A 14870-nucleotide genomic window follows, 5' to 3' on the forward strand; every position below is an offset into this window, starting at 1 on the left:
TGTGAACTACACTGCGGCCACAGCGCCATCTTCTGGCCACCAGTGTGAACTACAGCAAGAACAACTGTTCATGTAAGATACAGGTTGTATTATTTGTCGGTGATTTATTCTCATTAGTGTGATGTAACATGATGAGTTCCTTTTAGGTTTTATTTGTTTTTTTTAATCATTTTACTTTTGACTTTAATGGAAACCAATAATATCCCTTGTTTGTCTAAAATTGGAGTGGATTTACTGATCTGCTAATTGGATTACTGCTGCCTCTTCTGTCCTTATGTACACCTACCAGTCACTTCAACGACACTGATAGAGTGTCTGGCTCTACTTCCTTGACTTACCTCATACACTATTATATTAAGTATGAGTTCAGAGAGCTGACTGCAAATTTGGGGATAAATGCTTCCCACGATGGCTGTCTCGACATTAACTTTAGTTCCTTTTATCTGCTGGATAAGGTAAGTCTTCCCTGTCTGCTTGACCATATGTTAAAGTATAATGAGCCTGGGGTTTTACACGTCTGTTTCTCTGCAGTCTTGGTATTGTAAGTGGAAATGAGAGGATTAACTCGGACAACATCACTCGCATTTTGGATCGACTTTTGGACGGTTATGACAACCGACTGCGACCTGGATCTGGAGGTAATACACACTTTAAATCCTAAAGAATCAATAATAAAGATGTATATATTGTGGGCATTGTACAGTGGTTAATTACTGTTGCAGGCGGTGTCACAGAGGTGAAAACGGACATCTTTGTCACCAGCTTTGGACCTGTTTCAGACGTGGAGATGGTAAGATACTGCTGCTGTAAAGAGATGTATGTGTGCTGACTGTGAGAGACAGGAGCGCTTCACTGACCACTGATCGCCTGCCTTATGGGCAAACTGCCATGAGACCATCTAATAAGCTTTAATCTGTTTGACCAGCCCTATAACTGCATTATTGATGGCCTCTACATCAATATGACAACATGTCAGACAGAGGGAATGGCTGAATGGATTGATTAATGATTATGTGGGATGAGTGGCATCCATCATAGCCTCGTCATCTCTTCTCACCTTCCACTGCAAGTTGAAAGGGGCTCTTTAGTGTTATGCTTGCTGATGAGTGTCAGGGATTTGACAAAGATCTCAAATTTAGAGTAGTATTGTTCATTGGGAATAAAGCTTTGCATCCACTGACATGTTATGTTCATGCATCAGGAGTACACCATGGACATGTTCTTCCGTCAGATGTGGGTTGATGAGCGGCTAAAGTTCGAGGGCCCCACTGAAATTCTGCGGCTGAACAACAAAATGGTGGAAAAGATCTGGACGCCAGACACGTTCTTCCGAAACTCAAAGAAGTCTATCTCTCATAACATGACCACGCCGAACAAACTCTTCCGCATCATGCAGAATGGGACCGTGCTCTATACCATGAGGTAATCTCACATTGTGCAGTTATTGCCACGTTGACGAGATCTTTTGTGGACACTGAGATATCTTAGGCTTGTGTTCTCTTGTCAGACTGACAATCAGCGCAGAGTGTCCGATGAGACTGATGGACTTCCCCATGGACGGACACGCCTGTCCTCTCAGGTTTGGAAGCTGTAAGTATAACAGATGTGTCCAGATTCACAGATGTGTGTGATGTTGAAGTTTTCCTTTTTCTAATTGCCTTTGCGTTTCCAGACGCCTACACAAGCAGTGAAATCATGTTCACTTGGAGGAAAGGGCTAATAGCATCTGTTGACTGTCCCCCGGAGTCCATCAGTCTTCTGCAGTATGATCTGGTGGGACAGACGTTGTCCAGTGAGGTTTTCAAATCCAGCACAGGTAATGCTCATTGTCAGCTACCGCACTGCTCTTCTCATGAAGACAATGTTACTGAAGTTAAATAAAAAAAGATAAATAAAAAATGTGCATGAGCTGATGAATCTGAAATGGAAAGGCGTTAAATGAGTCCCTCCATTGGTGTCCATCGCTCCTCTTACAGTAGAGTCATTAAAAAAAGCAAAGAGTGTAAGATGCTTAAGCGGTCAGGTCTAATGCTTATGGTGTGCCTTAAAAAAGAACTATGGGGTTTAAAGCCCAGTGAATGCACTGACAGAAAGGAGGAAGGATGGAGTAGTGTGTGTGTGTGTGTGTCTGTGTCTGTGTGTCTGTGTGTGTGTGTGTGTGTGTGTGTGTGTGTGTGCATTTCTTCTTTTCACCAGAAGAAAAAGTGCTCCCCTGCTGTGAACCCCGCAGATTCCTGGAATAGAGAGGAAAAGGATGAGGCAGGCTCCAAAACGTAGTGATGATACCCATTTAGAAAACAGACAGAAAACCACCGTGTGTGTGTGTGTGTGTGTGTGTGTGCATGCCTGACGCAGCGTGCTTCTGGTCTGTGAATATCTGCATGCATGTGTTTAGACAGAGCAGGGCAGTGTTACGCATAGTGACACTGCCGGCTCTCCTCCTCCTCTCCCCCCCCCGTCCTCACCCGCTCCTTCCTCCTGACTTTATCCCATTTCCAAATGTCTGCTCCTCCTTCCCTGCTCCTTTTTGTCCTTCTTCTGCCTCTTGTCTCTCTCACACGCTGCCTCACAGTTTGCGGGCTACTCCGCTCCTAGCAGCGGCAATATATCTTCATGTTTCTCTCAGCAGCTATTCTGTTTCAAGGGCAGACAAGGGCATCCATTGTGTGCTACCCTGCTCGGTCCCTCGGGGGTTGCACTCTTCACACGTTCTGTTTATCTTGCAGGTCACTACTCTGTGCAGGTGGTCCATTTCCACCTGCAGAGGAAGCTGGGCTACTACCTCATTCAGACTTACATCCCTCTCATAATGGTTGTTGTGCTGTCACAAGTCTCTTTTTGGATCAACAAGGAGTCTGTCCCTGCGCGCACAGTTGCTGGTAGGCCCCCCCCCCCCATTTCCCACCAATGTTAATGACCACTTATTATGTTTGATAAAACATCTCCAGACGTGTACACAAATGCTCTTCTTCCTTCAGGCATCACCACAGTGCTGACAATGACCACCTTGAGCATCAGCGCTCGTCAGTCACTCCCCAAAGTGGCCTACGCCACCGCCATGGATTGGTTCATTGCCGTGTGCTTCGCCTTCGTGGCGTCTGCTCTCATCGAGTTTGCAGCGGTGAACTACTTTGCCACCCTACAGGCCAACCGTCTAAAAAGGCAGAACGTTAGACGAGACAAGCTGGAGGTGTTGGCAACGGGCAGTGAGGATGGCGACACGGTTTCGGTGAGCTGCTGATTTTCTGACAACAGTAAAGGATAAGATTAAGACATGTCCCTGCACCTTTCTGTGCCAATTTAAAGCTATCACCTTGAAATAACAGCTCTATTCATTGTGGTGGTTCAGCATCTTGTAACAGGGTGAACGGTGTCTCTGTCACTTGTTTCTGCACTGTGTAACTTCAGTGAGAGGGTCGGATCACAGCGGCACACCCATATTTACCTCAAAATACAAGTTTTCAACACATAACATTGTTACGATGTGATGAGTTTTGTTTGTAGTTAGCATCTACGTTACATCTGACAAACTGTGACAGAGCTGTGGGGGGCGGCAAATCTCTCAGAATGCCAGTTTCTCAATAATGTTGCTGTAATATGAAGTGTAACCAGAATAACAAACAAAAGAACAGGGTTGGGTCCGATTACTTTGAAATTTAGTCACTTTCTGAACAGACATTTCATGGCGATTATTTGAATTAGTAACATAGCCAATTGGATTACAAATAATGTTATTTTATCTGAATACCTTTGGATTATTTTTGGATTAATATGAAACCAAACATTGGAAATGTTCCACAAATATTCTTTTTTCTCTTTTTAAAATGAAATGCATTATTTACATTTTGGTCAAATCAAATAATCCTTAAAAAGATGATACGATATAATAAATTCCATAGTTATTGTATAGTTTATAGTTATCAAAACTATAATCTTGTCATTTTTCCCATTATGAGTAAAATCTAATTGCCCATTTAATCTTGGTTGATTATAGTTACTCATTCATTGTAATCTGATAATCTGTCATTGTTCTGTAGCGGCGATGGAAGCTGTTAATCTGTTTCATGTCTGCCACTGTTGGTCTTAGTTTTGGTGGCTGGTAGCACAAATGTTGTTTATTTTGGTTAATTGATAACGATTAACGCGCTAATTCTAGCACTGGGCCTTGAGCTTGGTGGTATATAATATTTTATATGCCATCATTTAATTTTTTATTTTTTTTTTAATATTCAATTTCCCATTTTATCCATCTGTGGTGGTTGTCTTCTTACTGTTGGGCCCCACCACTCCTGAATAAATGAAGAGAAAACAGTTAAAGACTTTTATTCGTTCAGTTTGATTATTCAAAATAGTTTTTCTTTTTGCTGTTTCACATGTTTGAATAAAATAACGTAAAACTGTAGATAAAATGGTGTATTAGAATTTGAAAGCACTTGAAGACAGTGTTTTAAAGCTTTAGTATTTAGTAAATAATCATCATTTAGAGTGAAAGTTTTGCAAATTAACATCTTACCATCTATTTATTTGCAGTTTAACAGTTTAAGGTCTGTGTTGGTGTGCTTTGATCGCATTTGACTGAATGTGCTGTCAACATAAGCAAACAATCTGACCACTGTCTTTACATTTTGATTCAAAACTCTGATTGATGCATGGAAATATGTGATATTGCATGTTTCCAACAGAGCTCCACCCGCTTTAAAACATCAGTGTGAACAGCGTGAATAGGAATAGAGAAACTCCTCTGTAAAAACAATCACTTGGTGTAAGACGCTAATCAGGAAAATCATTTTTCACGTGTAGCTAATAATTTAGGGAATAGCTTCATTTTTCAGATAAGACTGAGATGTGAAAGTAAAAAAAAGACATCTAAAACAAAATATATATATAGGAAAACATTTAAGTCTAGTCTAGTGGCCAGAAAGCAGCTAAGATTAATTGGCCTCTGGTATCCATCCATATTTTCCAGTTTGTTTTTTTCTATGCGTTCTGATCGTCTCCATTAACAGAAGTCAGTGATGAGAGCAGCAATGCAGATTTTTTCTGGTTACGAACAGGGAAAAATACTTCTGAGCCTCCATAATTTGTTGCCTGGACTATTGGATAGTAGATTATGTTCCAAAACTTGCGACCCTGCTCAGCAACATGAGCTTCCGCTATCCCTTGAAAAAGGGGTGTGATTTGTATCACGTGGCATCGCTGATACATTTACATAGATAATAACGGTGAATGGAGGTAGGAGTCTCCTCACTGTGGCAGGGAGTTTGTTGCAGTGATGCTTATGATGAACAGGAAGCCGGCAGACTCAGATGCAGAGGGGGGAAAAGAAATCAAGCCACACATAGGAGGTCTTTTCTATGCATTTCCAAGTAGTCACCATGCCTCCTTCGTTCTTCCCATTCAGGGCACACCACACATTAAATAGTAATACGTGCTGTTGTAGTGCTCTCATCTCGAGCTATATGCTTTATGCTAATACGGTAAGCCACCACGGAGTCCTCCTGGGATCTGTCTCACGTGTAGGGCTCATGGTTGGATGCTTTAAAAATAGCCTCAGTGTGAGAACAGAGAACAACTCCAACACTCCTCCCTGCATAATCTCCCAACCATCCTATGGGCATCCAGCTAACTACCTGCTGCGTTCTATAGGGATGTTTGCATGCTATCTTGAGAGGACGCTCCTGTGGGAACAAACATTACTTCCAGGCTTATATACATGACTCCAGCATGTTAAAATTACCATATATGTACTCACTGGCCAGTTATTCCGTGTTTTTTTTCATGCTACCTACCCCTTTTTTCATTTCACTGAGCAGAAATCCCGCACAAACCCATCACCCCATCTCACCTCCTCCTGTTTTCCTCCAAATCACCCCGCCCCCGTCCCACCAGTTGGACAGCAGCCCTCAGGAAGGCCTGAAGAGGAGAAACCACTCGGTGTGTCGCAGCGAGATAGAGGCTCCACCGGTGCCCATCTTCCTCCAGCAGGGCTCCGCTGTTCCTCCAATCCCACAGCTGGCTGGCACCAGCCCCATAGACGCGTACGCCCGCGTCCTCTTCCCCCTGACCTTCGCCTTCTTCAACCTAGTCTACTGGTACATCTACCTGGCCAAGGACACCATGGAGGGCGCCAGGTACAGAAGTCACACTTAGTCATCATGGTACATTTACATCCGTCTTGGTACTGTTACTGTTGATATTCTTATTTTTGCTATTAATTCAAAACCATATGATACACTGACTGAGTTGTCTGTGCAGCCAAAGCCTGATGTGGCTCTTTCCTCTGTGTCATAGCGTCAGAGAGGAACACCGCTGCAGATTCACTTTTTCCACCACCATCCTCAAACTCTCCCCAAAAACTGTTTTAACCGTCCTGAAGCGAATAGAAACCAAATTCAATGTTGTTTCTTTACTTTGGTAATGTCATCCCTTGTTGCTAATTGGCTTAAAAGTATTAGCATTCAAAATATTTTAACCCCAACACTCCACATACTTACTGTACTTTAGTGCATTTATTTACTGCAAACTTTGTTGTCGCATTGAACTACAGTCCACTGATTCATGCTTCATGTTCCTCTGCACAGAAAGTCTCAGTCCTGCTGTTTGTTTAGCTCTATTAGCCCCCTTAGCTCTAAGCTATTAGCTTCGAAGCTGTTTGCTCCCTTAGCCAAACACACTGCAGAACACTGCTACCCGGCGACGGCTAACAGCTAACTAGCCCTCCTACTGATTTCAACACAGATGTATTGCTCAGAGTTTTCCACTATATGATTAAAAAAACATTTTATAATAATGATTTTGGCGCAGAATCTACTCTGCTACAGGTAGGTAGTGTCTCGCTCTCGTCCTTCAAACCCTCCCACACAATTTTGTGTGGCAGTAGTATACACACGTGGTATAGTAGTAGTATTGCTTCTTCCTTCTACCTTTGTGTAGCAGGTGGAAACCAACATTAGTGACCACAGTGAAACTCTCGCCTAAAAGCAAGCAAGGCTTTATTTGTGATTGTATTTGAGTCAAACCTTCATGTAAAAGCATAATTACTAGGAAAGAGGCACTTTTAAGATTTCCGGTAGTTTCGTTTTAGGGCAAGCTCATTTTCAATGGAGTGTGGGGGCACTGGTATGCTAGCATCAAAATTGCTATTTTTAAAACACTAAGAAGGCTCGATACAAAATGAAACTTTGCTTGTAGTATCACCAGGGTCTCTACACTTGAATAGGAGCATTGAGAACATTGTTTGTGTACTCAGAGTTTACTAAAAAGAAGGTTTTTGGACAACTCACGTTAGCAGTAGCATCTCCGTCGCGCCGCCGTCATGGCAGACAAAAACTGGGCTTAATGAGCGGTCCACCATTACTCTCCTGCCTGTTAGTTCGCTACTGCTAACGTGAGTTGTCCAAAAACCTTCTTTTTAGTAAACTGTAAATGTAGTAAATGTCACGAATTCAATCACAAATAAAGCCTTGGTTGCTTTTTGGCGGGAGTTTCACTTAGAAGTACATACCTCCACCTTCTATAACAAAGTGAAGATGAAAAGAATGGGAAATGATTTTATCTTTTTACGAGATATAATCATATGTGTATTATAGACTCGATATTAATATTTCATTTAGAATATCATAGGTATCTCCAACACTGACGTGTCGCGAAAACCCTGTTTTTTCATAATCTGATCGTCGCAGGCAGAGTGAGACTTTGCACAGGAAGTCAGTCAATTAATGGAACTTGGGATGCATCCAAACGATACAAAACAGTACAATAGGTGTTTGCTCTTGGCTGCCAGCCCAACTCGAGGTTTCTGTTTTCATGGGATTACACCTGCGACTCCATTTAACAGGTTGAATATATTCATCAGTTATAAAAGAGTAGTTCATTTTTCTCACATTGTTTCATCTGAATACTACTAAAAGATCTGAGGAGAAAACAGTGTGCTAATATAAACATACTGAGTCCCAGACACTGACATGAACATACATGCTGCCAGTGTTTTTATCCATGATTACGTCTTCAGTCAGCTTCCCCTTTTGGAGTTTCACCTCTAACCTTTCGAGTCGTGCGTGACAAGGCAGCAGATCCAAAAAAGCCTTTCATGCAACCTAGTAAAAATAGCAGAGGCACACTTGGAGGGCATCCAGCATGCTTGTACAAATGAGGTAAAAAGGGGAAAAAAAAAAAAGATCAGACAGTGGACGGAGTATATTTATGCACACTTCCTTTGTATCTTGGAGAGCCACAAACCTGTCTCGCTGTGCTCTAATTATGATGGCTTCAGTGGAACAATAACTACCCACAGTTTTTTGTCAAAGACTTTTATCTAGGCAGTAAAGACATCAATAATTTCTACTGCTGAAACAGCCCCGGGAGTTGTAAGCGAAAAAAAAAAAAGAAAAAAAAAAAAAGAGAGAGATAGAGGAGAATGATGTTAGGTGGCGTTGTTGCTGCATTGACGCCAGCACCGTGGCTTTTATCATCATCATCATAGATTTAGAAACAGGGCTCAGTGAATTTGAGAAGAAAAAAATATGCATCAAGCTCTCGTCTCTTTTTATACGAAAGGTTTACCTGAGGGCTGGCAAACCCCCAGCCGTCATTAATGACAACTCCTGGTCCTCCATGGGGAAAAAGAAAACAAAAAACAGAGCTTACTTTGTACATTAAGCACATGAAGAAAGCGACTATTCACTTTCCCGCTTATAAGTGAGCCACTTATAGAACACAAAGCTCCATGTCCAAGAAAGAAAAGAGAGAGATCGAGTGCAAAACAGACAGAGAAAAGGAGAGAGAGAGCGAGAGAGAGAGAGAGAAAGATGTGTTATGTAACACTGGGGAGTGCAAATCTGCTCATCATGCTTCTCATGTTCCTGTCAGAGAATTTTTATGGTTGTTTTTGTTTAGAACGTTCTGCAGAATAATGAGAGAGACAAGATGGAGAGCACGGGAACAGCTGCATCACATCCAGTCCCTTTTACGTACGTTTTCACATTTAGTCTCTCACCGGGTACTTCTGGAGGAGGCACCGAGAGGACAGGGAGCACAGGCACAGTTTGGGCTGTGCAGTGGTGTTGCAGATAGAGAGTCTGCGAATGTGGGAAGAGAAGACGGGGTTTATCTGCATGCTCCCTCTCACATCCTGTGCTCGGCTGTGTTCTGCTCTTGCAGGGACGTGGAACTTCCGAACTAGCCGGACCCGGTGAATGGGCGCTTGCAGCCGGAGAGACCTTCAGCGTCCACCTCACCCTCCTCTCTCTCTGTGTGTGTGAACGAGCTCTCAGCAGTCACCCCGCTCTCATCCGACAGAGGAAATGAATCAGAAACTCATTTATTCTCCCGCCGTACATCTATTCATTTCACAGGCTGTGACCACTGCCCACTTGTGTTCTGATCAGTCACTGAAGAGCCTCCTGTCACGGGGCCTCAATCACTTAAAGCGCACACACAACAACTTTTCGGGGGCCCCCTCGGACCGACACACACACACACACACACACACACACACACACACACACACACACACACACACACAGTATGCATGACGCTCAGGCACACACAAACCAAGAAACACATCAAAAAGAAGTGGATGATATAATCTATGATGGCTGTAACTGGTGGTGATGCAACAGTGAACCAATGCTTTCAGAAGCCTGCCCTCTACAGAAGCACAGCTCCCACTACAACAAGATCAAAGGCAATTTAGAGGAGGCTCGCATCCCTCCCCGCAGCTTCAAAAATGTACTCAAACCTGAGAAAATGAATTGTGGGATTGTGTTTTCCATCCCACCTTTTTCTGCTCCGGCGCTCCCCCTGCACTCTCACATCTTACTGCAGGTCCCCCTGAAAACAGTCCCAGCGAACGGTCCTCCACAACACCCATGGGTGTGGATGACATTAATGTTCTATATTTTCCGTGTGGATGATTGTTGGGCGCAGGTGTTTGTATGCAAGTCTCTTTTTTTTTTTTAGCCACTTGTAACATAAAAAAAAAAACTAAACAAAAAACTGAGGGGAATAAAACTTGATCTCAACTTGACATTCTGGCCGCTTTAAGCCTGCAGGTGCATCCCATTGTTTGACCTTGTCATGGGTTAATCTGTGCATGTATCAAACATGAGAATAAAGCACAATACATTGACCAAAAAAAAACCCTGAAATCCACGCTGTTGTTGTTCATTTTTCACTCCTGAAATGAACGCTTGTTTCTTCATTACGCACAACCACTTGTCCCTTTAATATTTTTCTCTGCAATGGAAACTGCTCATCCACCATCATCAGTCTCCACTCTTTGATCTTGGGCTGGCTGCACGCATGCGCCTCTCATTGGCTCCTCTGCACCGTGTGGAGTAAGTTGGATGTGCGCTCTCCTCACTCGCATCGCGAAACCACCTCAAAAGCTGTTGCGATGGGGAGGATCAGGAAAAACCACTTTGGGATTTTGACTTTTTCCTTACTAGTGACTTCTGTCTGGGCTCAAGGGTAAGCTCCTTTCGCATGTTTTTTTCGCCCCTCTCTTGTCTCGCTTGTCTTGTACAGCCTCTGTTAAAAGCGTGCCTGGTGTGTGATTATTAATAAGCCATTCTGCATTACACCACCTTCTTTTTCTTCCCCCCCCTTCCCCAGCGTCAAGGATATCAAAGATCCGAGCAATATGCCTCTGGTAAAAGAAACAGTGGACAGACTGATGAAAGGATACGACATTCGGTTGAGGCCAGATTTCGGAGGTAACGAGGAAAAATTGAAAAATGATGTTTTCACGCCCGCCTGACGTGCAGTACATGTTTAATGAATCGCAAAATCTGCTTTTTTCATTTACATAATCATCCCCTTCACAGCAAATAGGCCTTTTTCCAATTACGGCTCCATGAGAAATGATGTGCAACATCTCGGGCTTTTAACGTGATCGATCCTCCCTCATCAATGTTTGATCACCTCCCTCCTCCCCACCAACCCCCCGCTTCAAATTAAGACGAAATTAACAGCATTTAGATAAGATGCGTGTGAAAACACGATTTTTTTTCCATTTTTATTTTTATTTTTTCACGCTCGGGCTGATGATGCACAAGTCTCCTGTAGGTGGAGGGGAGCAGAGAGGAACCTGAGCGCGCGTCACGAATTTGTTAAATTTACATGATGGGGAATAATTCATGTATGTTGTATTAACGCCTCCCTCTCCTTCACAGGTGCGCCGGTGGCCGTGGGGATGAATATAGACATAGCCAGCATAGACATGGTGTCTGAAGTCAACATGGTAGGTGCATCTCCATCGTTATCACGTTGCTAATTATCGGTGCCTCGCTGGCGCGGCTGGGAACACCTCTGGACTGGGTTTTTGCTTTAGCGCGGGTCAGTGTGTGTGTGTGTGTGTGAGAGAGAGAGAGAGAGAGAGAGAGAGAGGCAGGTTTGAGGCATCTTGTGTTGAAACATTTTACCCGGGTAAAAAAAAAAGAGAGAGAGAGAGAGAGCGTGTATGTGTGTCTCTCTGTGTGTGTGTGTGTGTGTGTGTGTGTGTGTGTGTGTGTGTGTGTGTGAGAGAGAGAGAGAGAGAGAGAAGCTTCCGTTCCCAAACACATCATCGCCATCCTCCTCTCAGTCTCCGCATTTGCAGCTCTGGTGTGTTGCTGCATTTGAATTCAAAACACACACTCACTGGCGCACTCGGACGCACAGCCCTCGGCTGCGCGCGCGGGGGGCTGCATGTGTGTATGTGTATGTCCGTGTGTGTGTGTGTGTGTGTGTGTGTGTGTGTGTGTGTGTCCGTGTGTGCTCCTGACTGCTTCATGTTGTCAAGCCTTGGTGGTGTAATTTTGTTGACACGCACCCCCTCCTCCTCCTCCTCCTCCTCTTCCTCCTCCTCCTCATGCAGTTACCTACAAAATGAATAAAAACACCCTCTTCTTCTTCTTCTTCTTCCTTCTATCTTCTTCTTCTCCAAACTGGCATCATTTTCAAAGCGTATATTATTATATATTTATTTATTTATTTCTAAAAATCATCAATCGACCAATCACATCATCTCTACGTAAATGATCTTCCCCCTACTTGTCAGTTGACGTAAGCAATTTGTTAATGATACATGTCTGGTCACACACATCATTGCAACCCCCCCCCCCCCCCCCCAAAAAAAAAGAGAAAAAAAGGAGGAAGAGGAGAAAAAAATGGGCTTGAGCGCTCTGGTGCACAAATGTGAACGTCATGTGTGACTTGGAGAGGACAGGGGGAAAAGTTCAGCAGCCCATGCAAGAGTACCACCTATTGATCCACCTGACAGACAGACAGACAGACAGACAGACGGACAGACTGCATCCCACAAGATGGCAATGTTAACTACCTCAGTGTAGATCTGCTGCAGTGGATCCAGAGTGGAATATGTGGTCTTGGATGCATTCAGAGGAAGATATTAAGGGCATGTCTTGAGTGTGAGAAGAGATGATTTACAAAGTAGCCTCTCCATGGAGCAACATAATAGAGATGTTATATAAGAGCATTAAAAACAAGTTTGCCAGCAGGACTGGAAGGAGACGTGTTTTCTATTATTAATTGAGACATTTTAAAGTTCTTGTTAATTTTTTTGGCCCTTCTGAGTTTTTTTTTATTCTGGCGGCCTGTCAAATGTGTGTGTCTGCTGCTGCTGCTGCTGCTGCTGGTGGTGGTGGTGGGTGGAGGCTGTGGTGGTGGTGGTGGTGGTCATTTTGATTAAAGTGCAGCGGATGAGTTTTCCGCACACAAACAAATATGTGAGTTCTGCCTCGGATGAGGGAAGGCGATGAACGGTCAGAGCTTTTCCCTTTGATGGAAATGATTTACTTTGGTGGAGGATGCAGCCAGAACGGAAGTGCCTTGGGGGTCCAGGGAGATTTGAAATAGAAACCCCTCACTCGCTTTCGTCCTCTCTCTCTCTCTCTGTCTCTCTCTCTCTCTCTCTCTCTCTCTCACTCTTTCTCTCTCTCTCTCTCTCTCTCACTCTTTCTCTCTCTCTCTCTCTCTCTCACTCTCTCTCTCTCTCTCTCTCTCTCTCTCTCTCCCTCCTCCGTCCTTCCCTCCCACCACTTTGACTGGATCCTTGGCTGTGACTCTGGGCTCAGCAGCCATGTAATCCACCTCTGCCTTGCTCCAAAGGGTTATCTTACTTAAGAACTAGGCATCTATGCAAGCATTCATCTGGAAAAAAACACTGCTTCATACATCCGTGTGTGCGTTTGCGTGTGCGTTTGTGTGTGTGTGAGCGTAAAACAAAACACAAAACTGTGCACAAACAGTGAATGGCGACTGACGTCATGCAACTCCCTGTGGCTATGAGAGAGCGTTCATCTCGCTCATTTCTCGGAAAAAGCTCCCCCTGCCAGATCTGCACAGGCGTCCCTCGGACACGACTGACAAATTTAGACTAAAAGTAAAAAAAAAAAAAAAAAAAAAAAACAACAACAACAACATCCCCAAAACATCCAAGACCTCAGCGGACCTGTGTTCCACACGTTGTTGTTACCTTGTGAAAATCCCATCCTGCGACTTACATAAGAGGTCGGAATCTCCTCCTCCTCCTCCTCTCCTCACGTCCAGCTCTCACAATGGAGGACAGGATTGATCTCAGGGAAATCAATAAAATCACCATGCAGCGTGATCACGAGGACGGAGTCGGTGACCTGTGCTCGGTGCGGGGCCGCTTTGATCTTCCTCATCAGGGGCAGCCGCTTTCTGAGATTAAAGTGCTGAGAGGGAAAACAACACGGGGAGGCGAGGATGAAGCCGGTGAAGGCAGCGAGGAACAGGGTGGGAGAGAGGTGAAGGTTACCGTGATCAGTTTAACCATTAATGATGTTCTACATTCTGGTTGGTGGAGGCTGAGGAAATGTTACAAGAGAGCAGGAGCTTCATTAACCCCTCAGCATTCAGCTTTTTTCCCCCAGTGAAATAGATTTAAGGTTGTGAAGATCCTTCTGCACTGCAATGTGATTTTCAAAAAACAGAGGGAAACACTCAAACCCAAGATGGCTTCACGATTTGATCAAATGGATCTACTCGAGATATGTTGTGCATCAATTTGTCCAAACGTTCTTCACATTTTAGCACGAAATATTTGGTGTTTTAGAAAACATTGGGATGACTGCTGTGATTTAAAATGTCCGCAGTATTTGGCTGCACAGTGCAATCTGTAACGACTGGCTCGGTGGTGCCTCAGGGAGGTTTGAGGGGTTAAAACAAGGCTCTCTAATGAACGGCCGCCACTAATCTACCAATTATTTTCCTGAACATTTGTATGCGCGAGTGAAAATGTCAATGACAACTCCTCAGATCTCGTGTTGTTTTGTCCCACCAACAGTCCAAAATTCGCGATTTTCAGTTTATATCCATGAAAACATTGATGAGAATCACGTTTGAAAAGCTGTAACTAGATTTATGTTTGTCACTTTTGCGTAAAAAATGATTAAACGATGAAATGATTAATACACATTTTAAATCAGAATTAAAGTACTGAGAAAGAATTAAAGTGCTGCGCTCATCAACCACGCAGCAAGGTTGTAAATAACGTCTTTTGAAAACACTTTAGGATCTTGTAGTTTCTGGACACTTAGATGACACCAAACAAGCTGTGTGGAGACATTTTATGTTTTTGTCAGTTGTCCCCGTCCACTTCAGTTGCTTAGGAGAATGCTGCAACGCTATTTCCTTGTGCAGCTCCAGAAATGTTTTGTGGACAACAAAACTTCACCCGCCTTTTTATCGGCATGAAGTAAATAATGACCACATTTTTATTTTTCTGTTAATTTAGCAATCTAAGTGTCGATCCTCGGGGTTTTAGTCAGGATGAAAAGGGTCGAAATTTTACATTTAAAGTAGATTCTTGTTAACCTGAATCGGGTTTGAAGAAAACTGAACCA

General features: G+C 43.6%; 2 protein-coding genes across 3 annotated transcripts in view; both read left to right on the forward strand.

Moving 5' to 3' along the window:
* The first annotated feature begins 108 nt into the window (after window positions 1-108).
* On the forward strand, window positions 109-9391 carry gabra6a (gamma-aminobutyric acid type A receptor subunit alpha6a). The gene is made up of 10 exons (XM_030395963.1): window positions 109-455; window positions 532-638; window positions 723-790; window positions 1202-1422; window positions 1508-1590; window positions 1673-1816; window positions 2727-2879; window positions 2979-3229; window positions 5890-6131; window positions 9160-9391. The coding sequence occupies exons 1-10, from the start codon at window positions 397-399 to the stop codon at window positions 9179-9181; spliced, it is 1350 nt and encodes a 449-aa protein (XP_030251823.1). The 5' UTR covers window positions 109-396; the 3' UTR covers window positions 9182-9391.
* A 901-nt stretch (window positions 9392-10292) lies between these two features.
* The window catches only part of gabrb2a (gamma-aminobutyric acid type A receptor subunit beta2a), a 43088-nt gene continuing 38510 nt past the window's right edge, over window positions 10293-14870 (forward strand). The window contains exons 1-3 of one of the 2 annotated variants that reach the window (XM_030395958.1): window positions 10293-10470; window positions 10615-10715; window positions 11175-11242. In XM_030395958.1, the coding sequence (XP_030251818.1) occupies window positions 10397-10470; window positions 10615-10715; window positions 11175-11242 (243 nt within the window). In that variant the 5' untranslated portion in view covers window positions 10293-10396. The remainder of the gene's footprint in view (window positions 10471-10614; window positions 10716-11174; window positions 11243-14870) is intronic. The other variant, XM_030395957.1, reaches the window with a different exon arrangement.

Source organism: Sparus aurata, chromosome 18 (genome assembly GCF_900880675.1).
Source record: "Sparus aurata chromosome 18, fSpaAur1.1, whole genome shotgun sequence".
NCBI classification, from domain to species: Eukaryota; Metazoa; Chordata; class Actinopteri; order Spariformes; family Sparidae; genus Sparus; species Sparus aurata.